This window comes from Quercus lobata, chromosome 8 (genome assembly GCF_001633185.2).
Source record: "Quercus lobata isolate SW786 chromosome 8, ValleyOak3.0 Primary Assembly, whole genome shotgun sequence".
Classification (NCBI taxonomy): Eukaryota; Viridiplantae; Streptophyta; class Magnoliopsida; order Fagales; family Fagaceae; genus Quercus; species Quercus lobata.
The window spans coordinates 31,453,707-31,472,966 of NC_044911.1; the positions used below are offsets into that span (position 1 = coordinate 31,453,707).

A 19,260-nucleotide genomic window follows, 5' to 3' on the forward strand; every position below is an offset into this window, starting at 1 on the left:
GGTACATTTGTTGTGACATGGAAAGGAGAAGAAAATTATGCCCCTCTTATCATATTTCCCTCTTTCTTCTTTATTTTGAAACAATGATCATGGACAATTGGGGTTTCTACCCGGACCACCAAAATAAAAGAAGCCTCCATAATCTTTGATATTATAGCAATTGGGTTTCGTCATGAATATCTCAGGGTCCCGGGGAGCCCTTTGAATTTGTTTACCATCAATGACATTGAGATTTTTGAAGAAACTAGCCTTGCCGGGCCCTTCTTCTGCGAAATGGCCACTGCCCATTTGTGTTGTGGTGTGCTGCCCTCCTGAATTATAATTTATGATCTCTCCTCCCCATCTAACTTTTGAAGCACTATCAGACAAGATCGAGAATAGGGAAGATGGCCAATATCCAAAGGCTCTGTTGTTAATATTCATCCACCAGTCTCCCCGTCCATTAACGTCCTACCTCGTTGCACATGTCATGCAAATCAGTTTGTAATATTTTGAATGATAAATAAAGGTATAAAGACTAATGAAGGAGAAAACAAATGAATCTTTTTGTGTTGAACGATAGCTTAAATTCACCGTCTTAAAATATAAATTAGGTAAAAAGAAATTTCACATGAAAAAAAAAAAAAAAAAACTTTAAATTTAAAAAGTTGTATATAAAAATACATAAACCGGGAAAAAGTAATTTAAAACATACACTATTTTAACTAAAATTAAAAGAATTTCAAACATATCACTAACATTTGTTACTGTAAATTTTTCTTGAGGAAAAAAAAGTACATATGATATGATCATATATGTCTATCCAAAGATTAGAATTATTTAATAAAGTAATTAAATTGAAATGTGTACTATACCTTCCAAACGTAGAACTTGAGTGCATATTGGTTACCACCATACTTGGAATAAGGGGTGATAGTTGCACCCGTCGCAATCTGTTTGTCAACTTGAACAAAGCCAGGGCACAACAGATTAGAGCAACCTGTGCTTTCATATGCATCATCCTGTAGCCATGATTAAAAAAATGACACTTTCAAAAAAGAAATAGTATATGTAAACATGGCTAGTGCTGGCAGGGAAGTCAAATATTAAAACACGTACAGTCCAATATACGAAGAGTCTAGTGTTTTTATCTCCATATAGACCTTCGCAAACCTGGTTTTCCACACAAAATAATTTTGTAAGAAAATGAAAAATTCTTAGTAATTAATTATTTAGGATGCGCCTAAAAGAAAAGATGATGATGAAATTATATATACCACCGCGCCAGCTTCAATGGAATCAAGATCTTGACCATATTCACCTTTCATCACCCAGAATTGAAAGTTGCTAAACTCATTTTCTTCCTGGGTATAGGGGTTCCACAGGTTCATGTCTGCCGTCATTCCATAATACTTATCCCAAGTCTCACTAAATGTTGCATGCTAGAAACTCAACAAGAAAAATAAAGGTTATGAATGTCGATTTGTGTCCTTCATTATAGTAGATACCATTGAGCTCAAACCTATTAATAATATTGGTCAAAAATTAAGTTGTACCTGATGGATATTTGGATCGATATTACTCTGAGTATGAGGGTTGGTATGGTATTTTTTCCTTCCAAAATTTGCTATAGAGCCTGCCCTTAATAAATCTTCTTCTTTAGTTCTTCTTATGGGAATAGTTCCTTCTGGGCACCTTCCATTCAAGTGCCACGGCTGAGTAAATTCGGGCTTGGAGTTTGAATAGACGTCGTTGATTTCATCAAATGAAAACCCTTCTGGGTAAGAACTTGGTCTCATCTATTGCATTTGGCATAGATACCAATGCAAACCCGGTCCATACCATACGTATCAAATTATTCGTGATATCAAATGAAATTTAGTTAATTAAACTAGTTACCTGAATTGTGTGATTTTTTAACAAAGGATGATCAAAAGCTGGCTGCTTGTAGATGTCTACGCAGTCGATTATATCTCCATCCGGGCTCTGTATCAGATATATTCTCATCACACACACATAGATATTAGTCTGAATTCTCAGTTTTGTAATAAAATTACACTGCTATTGTACATGGCAGTCATGTAGACACCATAACCCACAAAAGTGAATGACTCTTCTAAGACTAAAGCAGAAAATACTAGAACATAAACATGTTAAATGAAGTTATTAATAACCTCGATGGATTTAAGAGCGGGCTTGTTAAGGCGCTTTAATTGCTGCTGAACCTCCAGTTTTTGTTTCTTACCAAATATGGTGTTAGTGTTTCTATTTCCAGCTGATGACATTGGTATGAGAAAGAACAAGCAGTAAAAGGTCATCTTTACTGCCTTCGACCACCTCCTCCCGCTTCCACAAGGGGGAGCCATGAGTGACCAGCTAATATTAGAATCAAAATTGCGGTGTACAGAGATGTAATAGCTAGCTTTGATCGTCCCATTTGCAATACTTAAATGTGAGATGTAATAGCTATCTTTGGTCGTCCCCTTTGCAATACTTAAAACGTGCATTTGTTCATCCTCTTTGAACTATTTCACATCCAATTTATCAATATATATACACATACAAACTTTTATAATAAGGATCACCCTGTTTTAAGTACAAACATCCTATTTAATTTCCTATTGACAACTACGATTCTTTTGTTTTTTGTCTTTTTATAGGATTGGTCAGAATTTAAGGGAAATAATTCATCCTCTTTGAACAGTTCCACAAGCTAAAAATTTTGGAAGCTTCTTGTTTTAAGTTAAAATTAGAGAATTTGAGATAAATAAAAAATTTTGTAATAATTTAATTTTAGGATTGTTTCTCAACAATTTCGGAGGTATAAAACTTATGGGCTAATTTTGAGGTAGAAACTGTGAGAGAATCTTTTTTTTTTATTTTTTTCGATTTGAAGAAGGAGGAGAGATAAGAATGTTTGTTTGTTTTAATGGAAAACCTTGTATGAAAATAGTTTTCCATGTTTTTCAATAGTTACTAGCGTAAGAAAAATAAGTCAAAAGAAAGATTTTTTGTCAACATAAAAAGTATGCCTCATTTTTAGAGATTATTTTCCACTATTTTATTTTGGTGGAAAACAACTTTAATTTCATGGCAAGTTAAATAAGGGAAATTTGGAGATCGTTTTCAAAAACATTTAAGGTTACAACCAAACATAGGAAAATTAGATAGTTTTATAGAAAATACTTTTTGAAAAATGACTTATTTTCTAGAAAAAGTTAACAACAAAACAAACAGGTTGGCGGTAGTGGGAAGTGAGAATAGATGAGGTTTAAAATTTGTAAAATAATTTTATTTTACCTCATCTAGTTAATACACCATTCAATTCACATATATCAGAATGTAGAAGTTTAAGCATAATAGAATTTCTATTTGACTTAGAAAAATGTTTCTTTGTCATCTTTGCTTGAATACAAATCTCACATTTCTTTTCATCATCATGCTTATATGAAATCATACCATGGTTTGACAAAAATTTCAAGTATTTGAAATTTAAATGTTTGGTTTGCTCAGAGGAGAAAATGAGGAGTGCAATGGATTTCTATGTGAATACTATGGAGATGGATATAGAGTCTATAATTCGTTACCCCAGATTTCTTATGTATGCGGTTGATAAAATGCTTCATCCAAGGTATAATGTTTTAAAGGTTTTGAAGTCAAAGAATCTGCTTAAAGAGGGCAAGAATTATGCTTGGCTTCTTACTCTAAACTAGCCGCAGGCACACGACTGAGGGCAAAAATGGATTTTTGAAAATTTTCAGATTTTTCTAACAAAATACTTTCCAAAAACACCTAAAACACTCAAAAATCTTTTTGTGCTTGAATTAACAAATATTAAGCATGTGAAAACACATTTCATCAAGTACAATCACACAAATGAATATGACATTTATTGAACATAAACTTGTGTGTTGTGTGTGGATATCAACAATGAGATAGTCCTTAGTCTAATGTGAAATTTCAATGATCAATTCAACCAAGGCATACACAATTAGCACGAGATCATGTGATCCATCTCAATTATAGAAATATGTATATATGACCTCCCACAAAACTTGATAACATATCTTGGAGCTTTACATTTGACTCCACTTTCAATCATACCATTTGATCTTTTTGATCCTTTTTTAGACAATCACCTCTCATTGTGAGAGTGATATTTGATATTTCACTTTAATGAACTAGCCTTTGGCTTTTTGAATAAACACTCACTTTAATTTTAGGTCGCTTACCCTTTTTCCTAGTCGAATACTAGAATGTACGACAGACTTTTGCAGCTCAATATCTCTTTTCATTTGGAGATTTACATTTGGTGAGCTCTTTTTAGCAAAAACAAAAATAAAGAGTGGGAAGATATATAGACACAAATCTATGCATGTCTCAAGATCATCATAACCATTCACTAATCATTCATGACAAGTTTGAAGATCTATTTACAACAATCACATAGATTTCAAGATTTCTCTCACAGTGATATGAGTGCAAAAAAACAAGCAATGCTCGAAAATGCACAAATCCATTAGCACAAAGGTACAAGGCAAAACAAGTTTTGAGACAAAAACCCAACATTGTCAATCAAATTTTTTGATTTTCTGATTTTTATGCAAATTTTTGGATTTTTGACATAAGAAGAAAAAGATTGATCAAAAACAAAAACAAAAACAAAAATATGCACAAGTAGACAAACAAACAACCATCAACATAAACAACAAGCAATCAATCAAACATCGTCACAAAGTATAGAAAGTATTAATGCATGGACATGTTGTAATGTTTATGCATGAGTACCCTTTTTCACCCACACGTCACTTACGTTTGGGGTGATTTCCTTATAGGATTGGGTACAGGAGTTAGGGTTTTCAAACCTTCGTGAAAAGTTTTCCAAGCAGTTGGTGAATGCACCAATCATCTTCATCACGTTCATCATTTCGGGATCACCATTTTGATCTCTAGATTGTTCACCTGCCCAATTTCTTCTATCATTTCTAGGTCCTCGTGACCTTTGAGGAGTTGCACTATTCTTTGCTCTCAGCTTTTGGCAATTTGGTCGAGTGTGCCCTTGAAGTCCGCAATGATGACACACATAAGTTGATCTAGGACCTCTTTGTGGTCATGGACGAGACTTGGTACGAGATTCAGACCTGCCCACATACTGATTGCGGGGATTCAACAACCGTTGGTTCTCCACATTCTTCTTCTCCTCCATCTTCAACTTCTTAGCAGTTAGGTCAACTTCAACTGGATCTTTAGCCTTTACAAATTTCACTTCTTTAGTGACAGTTCCAGATGAGCTACTTCCTCCGGTATATCCCAATCCGGATTTGTCTGAAAAACTCTTTTGAGATGAAATAACATCATCTAGCTTCTTGGTGGTGACCCTCTCTATTTTAACATTTGCTTGCACAACCTCTTACTCAAGAAATCTCACTTTTGTGTAAGCTTCTGAAAGCTCACCATTCAGTGTCTGTATCTCACATTTGGCCTTCCTGTATCGGATTAGGAGACTTTTATAGTCCTCCTCTGCCTTCTTCATTTTTCTCACAGCAGCCTTGGCCACCCTTATGTACTCACCCGACTTCTCCAGGAGTGAGTTATAATTCTCTTGAAGATTGGCTGTGCTTTCATCTTCTTCAGCATTTGATTCTTCAACAATTCCGAGTGATTCTTCATCACTATGTTCTCCAAGGTCTCGTACAAGCAGATTCAACTCGTCTGAAGACTCAATATGAGCAATAGTCATAAAGACTGAGTAGTTCCCCTCTCCATCACAGCTTTCTTTAGATTTTGAGTCGGATGAATCCGAGTCACTCAATATTGTGGCATACACTTTGCCTTTCGATTTCAAATAATTCGGACATTCTTTCTTAAAGTGTCCATGCCCATTACATTCGAAACAAGTGACACCTTGTGTAGGTTGGGATTCTTTTCCATCTTTCTTTTTGAATTCCCTTTTCTCCCTTCCTGAACTTTGGAATTTTCTTTTATCACCAAATTTGCCATTATTTTTGAATTTCAAGAACTTTCTGAAATTTTTAACAAGGTATGCAACATCTTTGTCAACCACATCTTCTCCCGATGAGTCTTGATCTTCCACCTTCTCATTAATGGTCTTAAGAGTAAGAGATTTACTCTTCCGTTGATTGGGTAGCGACATCTCATAAGTCTGAAGAGAACCAACCAGCTCCTGGACTTTGATGTCATCAAGGTCCTTGCTCTCTTCAATCGCTGTCACCTTAGCACGAAAACTTTCCGGCAATGATTGAAGGATCTTCCTTACAATTTTAGAATCCTCCGTTTTCTCCCCCAAATTGAACTTGCTGACAACCACCTCATTTAGCTTCCCATAGAAAGAGTCAAAAGACTCATCCTCACTCATTTTGAGCTCCTCAAACCGAGTGGTCAGCATTTGCAACTTGGTGTCTTTCACTTTCTTCGTGCCTTGGTAGGTGGTTTCCAATATCTCCCATGCTTCTTTGGAAACGGTAATGTGGGAGATCTTGTGAAATTCGTCTGGAGACACACCACAGAAAATAGCATTAAGTGCTTTACTGTTAGCATTAGATGCAGCGAGTTCTGCCTTATCCCATGTGGATTTGGCTGCCTCAGGTCTGGTCCAACCAATCTCAACAGCATCCCAAACAGATTCATAAATTGAGCAAAGAAATGCTCTCATGCGAACCTTCCAAAAAGCATAATTACTACCATCAAAATATGGAGGTGCATTTAGGGATTGAGATCGATCCATCTCAATAGGGAGTCAAGGATCACACAATGGTATTGAAACCAATAAAAGTGTACCCGCTCTGATACCAAGTGAAAGTTCAAATATGTGTATAAACACCCTTGAACGTTTAGACCCCCAAATTACAACTTAACCAATTCAAGCATTATGTCAAACAACTAGTGTGCGGAAAATTAACATAAGCTATAATATGGAATTGGAAAAACTATCTAAGCCAAATTAAAATCACAACCCACAGCAGATAATAAAAGGCAAAGATAAAAGGGAAGGAAGATGCAAACACAAAGACAACACGCGACGTGTTATCGAAGAGGAAATCGAAGCCCTCGGCGTAAAACCTCTCCGCCGCCCTCCAAGCGGTAAACAATCCACTAGAAAATGTAGTTGGGATACATGGACAGCGATAGACCCTCCAAGCCTAATCTACCCAGCGCACCTAAGCCCTCCAAGCTTCTTACTCCAACGAGGTTGCGCCGAACCTTTTTCTTTTCTAGCTTCCCGGATTCCGCTACTAGACCATAGCATCAACCTATGAAGATTGGTTCCTTCCTAACTGCTTCCCAGAACACCAAACAGCCCTCTCACAGTAATGGATATGGTGAGAACAAGGTTTTGGTAAAAAGCCTCTTAAGGGTTTGGCAATGGAGAGGAAGAGAGTTGAGGAATTTGAAGAGGCACTTATGTAAAGATTGTAGATGAATCAATCTTGTTTTATAAGCTATTGACATGTCAGTATTAGTTTTTTTTAGTATTATTGAGAAAGAGGTGAGTAGAAGACAAGAAGAAGATAAGCCACAGCTCCACAGAACAACCCTTTTATTTTCGTACAAGCTATATAAGTTTAAGGTCTTCTTTGGACTGTCATTGTTTTATAAGCTATTGACATGCCAGTATTAGTTTTTTAAGTATTATTGAGAAGGTGAGGGCAATTAGAAGTCAATATTTGCAAGTGGATTTCTGTTAAAGGAGTATGCAGACATGGAATTTGATGTAATTTATATTAGATGGAATGTCATTAGAAACAAACAAAGCATCAACAATTTTTTTTTCCTTGTCGTGCTTAAATAGTCTTCTTGGTGTGAAACACTACATATTAGAGCATATTTTTAGTAACTCTGTTTTGCATTGTAGGCATTGCAATAAGGACCCCCACACCTTTGGCAAGAATATAGGATGAAATGAAAATGATTTTTCCAACAATCTGGAGGATGGAAGAAGATGTGTCCTCAATGTCAGGACTTGTCCTTCTTTATAGGCTTCTGTTGTTGCTAATACCACTGGACTTTTATGAGATAAAAATTACTGTCACAGAAAGCCATCTATGCTTCATGTGTTGATTATCACAATCGAGTGCAAAATGTTGGAAGGTGAAACTGCTATGTCATGGCCGGGCATTTCTACATACAGAAGCAGTATATTTCAGGAATATGATAAAAACAAACAGAAATGAGAGGAATGGTAAATTTCATTCTGTGATGTCCTTTGATGCCTTGACATATGTAATATACTGACCTCCGTATTGTCCTTATCACTGTTTCCTCCCAGGAGATGGTTTCTGTTTTAGAGCATCAGCATTTTTCTTGATTATTTGCTACTGATTAACATGAGTTCCATAACCTCCTGATGTGGGCAATAAGTGTAATTTGTTTACTCAATTTTCCATTGTTGGCAAAGCTCATATGCTTGAATGCATTGAAATTGTATTTCTTACATTTCTTATGGTTATCAGAAGTCTGTTACTCTTAATATGAAGAGAACTATCATTTCCCCCTCCAAATATCTCAAAAGGCATTTAAACACATATCTCTAAAGGCAGATACATCATATGGCAGAATCAAACAAGCCTTTTATGGAATCCAAACATTAAAGGAATGGCATTCAATCCAAGCATATTCATGTTCCTCAACCATATCATACTCGTCAAATAAATAAATGCATGTCCATGTGATTATGTATGACTTACATCACTGCATCACTACACCTATACATCAATGCATGTTCATGGTATTCAAACAATCTAAAACCCTAATAAGCATCAAAGAGATGAAACAAGCAAACTAAAACAAAACAGAGAGGAAAAGGCTTAAAGATACAGAAGCTAGCTTAAAATAGTGGCTAAAACATGCAAAGAGGACGAAAGAAAAAAAAAACAGAAATGGAATTAGACTTTCTGGGCTTGAGTATGCATGCACATACATAGGACATATATGCGCATACCAACTGTATGCGTATGCATACTCGTACGTTACCAGTTTGCATACGCATGCATACACACCCGAAACCCTAAACCCAAAAAACAAAGCAGAAAACAAAGAAAACACAACAGAAACAACGAAACTAAAAACCTAGCATGCTTTTAACACAAACACGAAATAAACTAAGACTAGACTGATACATTAAAGCTTTAAAACATGTAAACAAACAAAGGAATCAAAGAAAAGCTAAGAAAAGTGAAGAGCCAAAGATAGAACCTTTCCCTCAACACAAAAACTCTCTAGAACTTGATTTTGACCATTCCCCTTAGTCAATCTATCTAAAAGTAATTCAAAAATGTGTTAGTAAACTTATAACTCAAAGATCAAGACCAAAAAAGGTCTTGATCAAATAAAATTTGGCCTGAGGATGTTTTGTGAAAACCCCCCTTTTTGATTCACTATTTTCTAGTGAATCTTATGTGATTTACCATTGGAGTTCCACCCCCCTTTGAAAAAGTACCATTTATAGCTTTATATAGTAAAAAAAAAAAAAAAAAAGGGTTTGGAGCGGCTCCCAGACGATATGGGATTCGTTGCAAACCAAGTCTAAGGTAGAAAACCTTTCCTTTATGGTTTTCGGAACCCTAGCATGTGCACATGTATGCGTACGCATGCATGAAGTATGCACACGTAAATCTTAAGCATGTGTGCGCATAAGTGGGAATGCGCACACATGCCCTAGGGCTTTTCTGGCCTTTCTTTTCCAAAAATAGTTTATTTGATCCAAAAATAAGTCATCTTTTCTATAAACACTTTTCTCAAGTCAATTTTCATCTAATCGGTTCCTAAACCAACCTTGAGATTTAGAATTCTTACATCATTGGGGATCGGGGGCTTGAGTTGTAAGGGTTACAAAATGCTGTGTCTACACCAAACACGAAACTCTGTTACAATTTTGCATTGAAAATAGGGCACTTTTGTTGCTATATTCTCATAATGAAAGCTTGGTGAGGATAGCATTTTGTGCACTATAACGCACCAGTGGTGAAATGCTACTAGATTTTCGTCATGAAAATAAAGTGAGAAGCTGCCGGATTTTTGTTGAGGAAATTTGGAAATAATTCCAAAAGTTCTAGTAAAGCATTGATAGAGACCACACCCTTTCCAAAATTAAACCTCGCAGCCCAATCCTTTTAAAGCCTTGAGAGCTAATGCCAATAGCTTGTTTTAATTGCCAATGTTCGAAAGTTATGATTTTACCAAAATAGAGGACTGTCTCTGAGCAGGCGTTGTGGGGTGCCTAACACCTTCCCCACACGTAATCAGACTTTCGAACTCAAGAATCAAGATTTTTTACCCATCCGTATTAGATTAGGAAAAATAACATTTTTCTTAGCCAAGGATTGATAATAAAATCAATAGAGTCAGGTGACTAATCACATCTTAGAAAAAACTCAATGCTTGGTGGCGACTTCACTTACCTTTGGTAATTATAAGTTAAAATTGACTCAATTCAAGTCACACACCAAAGGTACCCTTTTACCCTCATTTCACAGCACCCAAGCTCAAAGCCTGCATAAGGAACAAGTGTCACCGCGATGGGTGGTCAACCGCCACGAGGCATCGACAAACTGGCAACTCTACTAGGGATACTTAGAGGACTAGCAAGTGCCAAGTCGATTGAACATCCAAGCCTAGGGTAGGATATCCTTGTTAGGATTTCTTTCAAAATAAGTGGAGGGGAAAGTGTTCGTTTACCTTTTCCAGGTTATGCATTCTTGCTTGCATTGGAAGGTGGTGCTCTACTACAGTTTCTCTCCATCCCACTTGCATAGTATTTGTGACCAACCCCTAAGGAAAAGCAACTACATTACTTGCACATTAGATCATACAAACCCTAAGGGTTTCCAACCCTACAAGGGCATGCATGCATACACTAATAGCTTTGTCATGTAAATGTGTGTGGATAAAATTGGTGGCAAGTAGTCAGAACTTCGCATCAAGGAGGAAGTTGCTAGAAGTTCAAGATCTTTTTCAAGAAAGCCGGGCCATCAAGAATGAAGCCTCTACATTTTGTAAACTATAATTTCTTTGTATTCACCTTAGGGAATTGTAAAAAAGGCCCAGGGAATTACTTTCCAACAAACACATACAAAGAATACTAGGCAGTAGGCACTCACGAACATAATATCAGCAACTTACCCTTTGCCTGGTGATGTTCACGTGTACATGCATTGCTTTTTGAGTCCATGCATCAACACTGCCTCAATGTTTAGTCGATATGAGACAACTTTAGTCCCCAAAAATTCCCAAAATTACATTTTGGCCCGAAATCTTTCTAAAATTGTAGTTAAGCTCTCCATCTTTTCAAAAATTACAAAGAGGCTCCCAAACCCTTAGGAAGTTGTTTGAAGTCATTCAAACAACTTTAAGATCTTTTAATCATCTTTTAATCTACACTTTTTGCTTGTCTTCATTTAAGTTATTTGCTTTGCAACTCGTGTGATGTTTATGCTTATGGCTTCGTGCTTACCTTTTGATGAGTTAATCATGTGCAATGCTTGAGTGCTTTATAGCTTTTAATATATTTGTTTGTGCTTCTTGCCATCTTTGTGTGTTTGGATCTACGTGTTCATGTGTTTAAAACCTTGTTTGGATGCTATGCCTAGTGCTTTATAGCTTTATATCTCTTGTTTATGCCTCTTTCTTATATGGTTTTTGGATAGGGTGTAGATCTAGATCTAGTGGTCTAAGCCTATGCTCATACACCTATTTTTCAATAAAGGGTTTGGATTATTTCCTCTATGCATGTTGGTGCTCTGTTTCCCTTTTTTCATGTGTTTATGTTTAGATCCATGCTTGTATGCTTAGATCTATGCATGTTGGTTTATGCTTGTTGGTCATGGGGGCTTTTTTGTTTGTTTGGTTGTATCTATTCCCCTTTTATGACTTGTTTGGATACAACCATGTGTGAGGATACATCTTCGTGATGTTTGGCTTGCTTGCCACTTGCCTTTTTCCTCCTTTGTTAGTTTGCATGTTAGGGTTTCTCGTGTTAGCCTTTTTATGTGCCTTAGAACATGCCTACCCCTTCCCTTTGTGTGATAACATGCTTGCTTTATGCCATCTTGTTAGGCTTTCTATGCTTCTTTGCATCTTTACATCCTTACTTATATGTTCATGAATGTGTCTTTGTATGCTTGTTTGTGTCGTCAAGCTTAGTTCCTACATATAATCTCGTGTGGGTTTGCACTCGTCTTTTGTACAAGAGATCTCGAGTCCCTTTTAGGAACTTCGCTTGATGGCACGCATGTCGTCCATACTTCAATGTAATGGAACTATGGACACCAATCCAAAGCTACATTTGTCCTTCTAGGACACCCTCTTTTGTGTGATAATATGTTTGTTTGATAATGTGGTTTCCAAACCTATGAGAGCTGTAATCTTGGGCAAAGGATTTGGGCCCCCAATTCATTTATTAATGGGCTTCCTAACCGTCCTACGAGTAGGGCTCCAAACACCAACTAGATAGTCCAAATTGTATATTTTTTGTGAACTTTTGGACCTTTAAACCTTACCCTCTAGTAGTTCTTCCTCTTCCCTCTTTGCTCACACTACCTCTCTCCGTGTTTTCACTCTTTTCCTAGTATTTCCCCCTTTTTTTCAAGTTTCCAACCAACCCTTCTTGTTTGCCTTCCCTTTCCTTATATAATCTCTCCTTAGTGGGGTACTAATCATTATTGTTTCACCAGTTTTCATGCATCTCCACTTTTGCTAGAATCCTGAGGAATCATCATGCCTTTTGAGGATTCTCTTGAAACTTGTTCCAGATGTCAAATAGCATTTGGTAGCGAATTACCCAAAGGCACTAACAACTCTCAGCAACTAACTTTAGTTTAATCATGTCTTTATCAATTTCCCACCACCTCATCAATTAGTAGTAGGCCAAGCGCTATAGGATTCCCCCGAATGATAATTTCTATGTACTAATACACATGTTGTGGAGTTGAGCTCACTCCAACCTAGTTCGAGGTCCACTTACATCTTATGGGCTGGTTTGGGCTACTCAGGCCGATCTAGGGCCTAAGTTAAATGGGTCAATATTTATTTTTTGGGCCCAAACCCCTCCACAGATAACATGCTTGTTTCCCCTTTTATGTACTTTCTTTGTTTCTTTGTTATCTCTTTTGCCTATCTACTGGCTTTGTGTTTCCTTTATTGAAGTGAGGGTGCAACTTCTAAAATGCAAGTCAAGAAGGGCAAAAAAGCAAGCAAGAAGAGGCAAGCCCAAAAAGGGCAATGTTCTGTAGATTAGGAGGTTTAGTCTCTCCATGTAGTTATCTTTTTCCCACTCTCAACCTTTTTCTTTAGAACCTTGTATCTAGGGTAGGGTTGCTCTATTTGTATCTTGCTTGGGTCACATTCCTAGGGTATGGCAATGTCTATTTTATCTTTTCAATACCTTGTTGGGCCATACCCTTTGGATGTAGGCATGTATGCTTTATCTTTCTTGTACCTTGCTTGGGCCGTGTTCCTTGAGTACGGCATTGTCTGATTTACATTTCCCATACCTTGCTGGGCATACCCTTGGAGCGTTGGCAATATCTGGTTTGGAATTAAAGTATTAACTAAAAGAAATTAAAGTATAAACTATTAAACAGTAAATCAATACAAGGCAGTGAAGGCAGACTATTCGCACAGGACTGAAAATGAAGAAGAGAAGAAGCAAAGAACACAAAAACGCAAAAGAAGCAAAAAAAAGGAGAAGCTACCAGCTGTGAGGAGGTGGGTTCCTTCAAGAAATCAACAACGTGTTGGTGACTGCTACCACAGGATCATTTCATTCAGCAAAAATCATTTAAAACGTAAAAAGGTATGTTCTTTTCCGTATCGCCCGGAATTGATATAGCGTCCAAAATTCAACGAAACAAGCCGGGCCGGAACAGGTGGAATGAACCAAAATTCAATCCGAGGTGGAACGGAGGGGTAATTCGTACCGGCTAAGTGACTGGAACGAAATTTTGCAGCCATTTCGGCCGGTGCAGAACGAAATTAATCACAATGTTCCCTACTTTATATGTGTGTGTGTATTTATATATATATATATATATATATATATATATGTTTGTTTGTGGGTAGTCATGCACTTTTTATGATGGACTCCCATGGTTAGGAGAGCTTCCCATAAATAACATGGGTAACAGCTCACCTGAGAGACAAGCAAAAGCGTAATGGACGGACCAACGTGCAGAAGGACATTAAATCCTACAATGCCCCAAGATTTTTTCCCAACGGATACAAGACCATTAAGTTCAACATTTATCCCCATAATGAGGGACAAAGGCCTATAAAAAGGCATAAACAACCAAAACAAAGGTATGCAATTTTTTTGCAACATACGCACTACAATTCTCTAACCAAATAGCAATTCCTCTATACAGTTAAGCTTTGATCTTATTAACTAGCTCATTAAAGACCCTTTGGCACACACCACACCGTATGCTTTGAGAACCTTATCCTTTTTTGCAGGATCTCATGGCTACTGTGTTAATGTCGTCCATCCATATAGATAAGGAGTTCGACTGAGGATTTTTTGCATCGTTAGTAACAATGAATTTTGAAACTAGAAAACTAAAGTGAAGGTTCAAATAAACGTCCTGTAACCTTTTATAATATATATATATATATATATATTTGTATTTTTCTATTTCAAATCTTGCACAACTTATTAGAAAGAGAGTGATATCATCTATATTCTCCATTGACTCATAGATATCCTTGAAAATTCCCAATTTCCTTAGTCTTTCACTAGAATCCATCTGGTGATGATCTTGTAGATGAACTTTCATAAATAAGGGATGCCAGTGAAGAAGGGGGAGTGGAAGCTCATCTAGAACTTTATTCATCTGCTTATCTTCATTAAATAAATGGAAAAAAAATGATATTTTTCTTCTTTTTGGGTGCTCCAATTCCATATGCATTCTTCATCAAATTCCACATCCCAATTGATTTATGGTACTTGAATTTCACAACTTATAACCCTTAGAGCTTGGATCATACCTATAAACACATACTTCTCACTATGGTTATCTAGCTTGGACCTTTCTTGATCCAGTACATGCATATATGCAATGCTCCCAAACAAACATAAGTGAGAAATTGTAGGATTCTTTGAGCTCCAAGCTTGCTATGTGGGGTTCTTCCTCATACAATCCTTATGTGAGACTATAATTAGTCAAATAGACTGCATGAGCAGTTTCATCCCAAACTTCTTTGGACATTCTCATGCTCTTTAACATTCTTTTGGTCATTTTACCACTTACCACTACCTACCATACATGTTGGGATTTGAGAAACACCTTCCTTTAGATATTCCAATTATAAAAAAATATAAAAAATTGGTAACCCATGAAAATTAAAAATGTTGCCATCTGGTTGGAAAAATGTTGTTCTCACAACGAATCTACTAGCTTTGATACCATGTTTTTGAAGTTGGTGGGTCTTTACATAATCACATTCCCAAACACTAATACACCACATATAATGGAAGAGACACACACTCTCAAAGCACACCAAGGAAGGTAGAATGAATGGGGAAGAGGATGAGAACTCTTTGTTTGGAACGGAGGAAAGCATGTGTATATATACTATACCATACAAATTATAAAATCTTAGATTCCACTATATATTAAATTACATAATTTCAAATTTTAACTACTCCATAGAATAACTTTTTTATATATTAATGAATCAGAGAGTTTTATATGACATATGGCTTGTAGGTACATTTGGTGTGACATGGAAAGGAGAAGAAAATAATTCCCCTCTTATTATATTTCCCTCTTTCTTCTTTATTTTGAAACAATGATCATGGACAATTGGGGTTTCTACCCGGACCACCAAAATAAAAGAAGCCTCCATAATCTTTGATATTATAGCAATTGGGTTTCGTCATGAATATCTCAGGGTCCTGGGGAGCCCTTTGAATTTGTTTACCATCAATGACATTGAGATTTTTGAAGAAACTAGCCTTGCCGGGCCCTTCTTCTGCGAAATGGCCACTGCCCATTTGTGCTATGGTGTGCTGCCCTCCTGAATTATAATTTATGATCTCTCCTCCCCATCTAACTTTTGAAGCACTATCAGACAGGATCGAGAATAGGGACGATGGCCAATATCCAAAGACTCTATTGTTAATATTCATCCACCAGTCTCCCCCTCCATTAACGTCCTACCTCATTGCACCTGTCATGCAAATCAGTTTGTAATATTTTGAATGATAAAAAAAGGTATAAAGACTAATGAAAGAGAAAACAAATGAATCTTTTTGTGTAGAACAATAGCATAAATTCACCGTCTTAAAATATAAATTAGGTAAAAAGAAATTTCGCATGAAAAAAAAAAAAAAACTTTAATTTTAAAAAGTTGTATATAAAAATACATAAACCGGGAAAAAATAATTTAAAACATACATTTTTTTAAATAAAATTAGAAGAATTTCAAACATATCAATAACATTTGTTACTGCAAATTTTTCTTGAGGAAAAAAAAAGTACATATGATATGATCATATATGTCTATCCAAAAATTAGAATTATTTAATAAATTAATTAAATTGAAATGTTGTTCTATACCTTCCAAACGTAGAACTTGAGTGCATATTGGTTACCACCATACTTGGAATAAGGGGTGACAGTTGCACCCATCGCAATCTGTTTGTCAACTTGAACAAAGCCAGGGCACAATAGATTAGAGCAACCTGTGCTTTCATATGCATCATCCTGTTGCCATGATTAAAAAAATGACGCTTTCAATAAAGAAATAGTATATGTAAACATGGCTAGTTCTGGCAGGGAAGTCAAATATTAAAACACGTACAGTCCAATATACGAAAAGTCTAGTGTTTTTATCTCCATATAGACCTTCGCAAACCTGGTTTTCCACACAAAATAATTTTGTAAGAAAATGAAAAATTATTAGTAATTTATTATTTAGCATGTGCCTAAAAGAAAAGATGATGATGAAATTATATATACCATCGCGCCGGCTTCAATGGAATCAAGATCTTGACCATATTCACCTTTCATCACCCAGAATTGAAAGTTGCTAAACTCATTTTCTTCCTGGGTATAGGGGTTCCACAGGTTCATGTTTGTCGTCATTCCATAATACTTATCCCATGTCTCACTATACGTTGCATGCTTGAAACTCAACAAGAAAAATAAAGGTTATGAATGTCGATTTGTGTCCTTCATTATAGTAGATACCATTGAGCTCAAACCTATTAATAATATTGGTTAAAAATTAAGTTGTACCTCATGGATATTTGGATCGATATTACTCTAAGTATGAGGGTTGGTATGGTATTTTTTCCTTCCAAAATTTGCTAGAGAGCCTGCCCTTAATAAATCTTCTTCTTTAGTTCTTCTTATGGGAATAGTTCCTTCTGGGCACCTTCCATTCAAGTGCCATGGCTGAGTAAATTCGGGCTTGGAGTTTGAAGAGACATCGTTGATTTCATCAAATGAAAACCCTTCTGGGTAAGAACTTGGTCTCATCTATTGCATTTGGCATAGATACCAATGCAAACCCGGTCCATACCATACATACAATAAGTATCAAATTATTCGTGATACCAAATGAAATTTTGTTAATTAAACTAGTTACCTAAATTGTGTGATTTTTTAACAAAGGATGATCAAAAGCTGGCTACTTGTGGATGTCTACGCAGTCGATTATATCTCCATCCGTGCTCTGTAGCAAATACATTCTCATCGTACACACATAGATATTAGTCTGAATTCTCAGTTTTGTAATAAAATTAAACTGCTATTGTACATGGCAGTCATGTAGACACCATAACCCACAAAAGTGAATGACTCTTTTAAGCCTAAAGCAGAAAATACTAGAACACAAACATGTTAAATGAAGTGATTAATAACCTCGATGGATTTAAGAGCGGGCTTGTTAAGGCGCTTTAATTGCTACTGAACCTCCAGTTTTTGTTTCTTACCAAATACAGTGTTAGTGTGTTATTTCCAGCTGATGACATTGGTATGAGAAAGAACAAGCAGTAAAAGGTCATCTTTACTGCCCTCGACCACCTCCTCTCGCTTCCACAAGGGGGAGCCATGAGTGACTAGCTAATATTAGAATCAAAATTGCGGTGTACAGAGATGTAATAGCTAGCTTTGATCGTCCCCTTTGCAATACTTAAACGTGAGATGTAATAGCTATCTTTGGTTGTCCCCTTTGCAATACTTAAAACGTGCATTTGTTCATCCTCTTTAAACTGTTTCACATCCTATTTATCAATATATATACACGTACAAACTTTTATAATAAGGATCACCCTGTTTTAAGTACAAACATCCTATTTAATTTCCTATTGACAACTACGATTCTTTTGTTTTTTGTCTTTTTATAGGATTTGTCAAAATTTAAGGGAAATAATTCATCCTCTTTGAACAGTTCCACAAGCTAAAAATTTTGGAAGCTTCTTGTTTTAAGTTAAAATTATAGAATTTGTGATAAATAAGAAATTTTGTAATAATTTAATTTTAGGATTGTTTCTCAACAATTTCGGAGGTATAAAACTTATAGGCTAATTTTGAGGTAGAAACTATGAGAGAATCTCTTTTTTATTTTTTTCGATTTGAAGAAGGAGGAGAGATAAGAATGTTTGTTTGTTTTGATGGAAAACCTTGTGTGAAAACAGTTTTCCGTGTTTTTCAATGGTTACTAGCATAAGAAAAATAAGTCAAAAGAAAGATTTTTTGTCAACATAAAAAGTATGCCTCATTTTTAGAGATTATTTTCCACTATTTTATTTTGGTGGAAAACAACTTTAATTTCATGGCAAGTTAAATAAGGGAAATTTGGGGATCGTTTTCAAAAACATATAAGGTTACAACCAAACATAGGAAAATTAGATAGTTTTATAGAAAATACTTTTTGAAAAATGACTTATTTTCTAGAAAAAAATTAACAACAAAACAAACAGGTTGGCGGTAGTGGGAAGTGAGAATAGATGAGGTTTAAATTTTGTAAAATAATTTTATTTTACCTCATCTAGTTAATACACGATTCAATTCACATACATCAGAATGCAGAAGTTTAAGCATAATAGAATTTCTATTTGACTTAGAAAAAGTTTTCTTTGTCATCTTTGCTTGAATACAAATCTCACATTTCTTTTCATCATCATGCTTATATGAAATCATACCATGGTTTGACAAAAATTTCAAGTATTTGAAATTTAAATGTTTGGCTTGCTCAGAGGAGAAAATGAACAGTGCAATGGATTTCTATGTGAATACTATGGAGATGGATATAGAGTCTATA

General features: G+C 35.8%; 1 protein-coding gene across 1 annotated transcript; it reads right to left on the reverse strand.

Annotated features, from left to right (window-relative positions):
- Positions 1-14,245, reverse strand: LOC115956733. Its single transcript, XM_031075034.1, has 10 exons — positions 14,126-14,245; positions 13,379-13,521; positions 2,225-2,355; positions 2,037-2,116; positions 1,879-1,965; positions 1,536-1,778; positions 1,257-1,421; positions 1,099-1,152; positions 855-1,001; positions 1-450 (listed from the first exon to the last, which is right to left on the reverse strand). Exons 1-10 carry the CDS (start codon positions 14,243-14,245, stop codon positions 88-90), a joined length of 1,533 nt encoding a protein of 510 aa, XP_030930894.1. The 3' UTR covers positions 1-87.
- Positions 14,246-19,260: the final 5,015 nt, after the last annotated feature.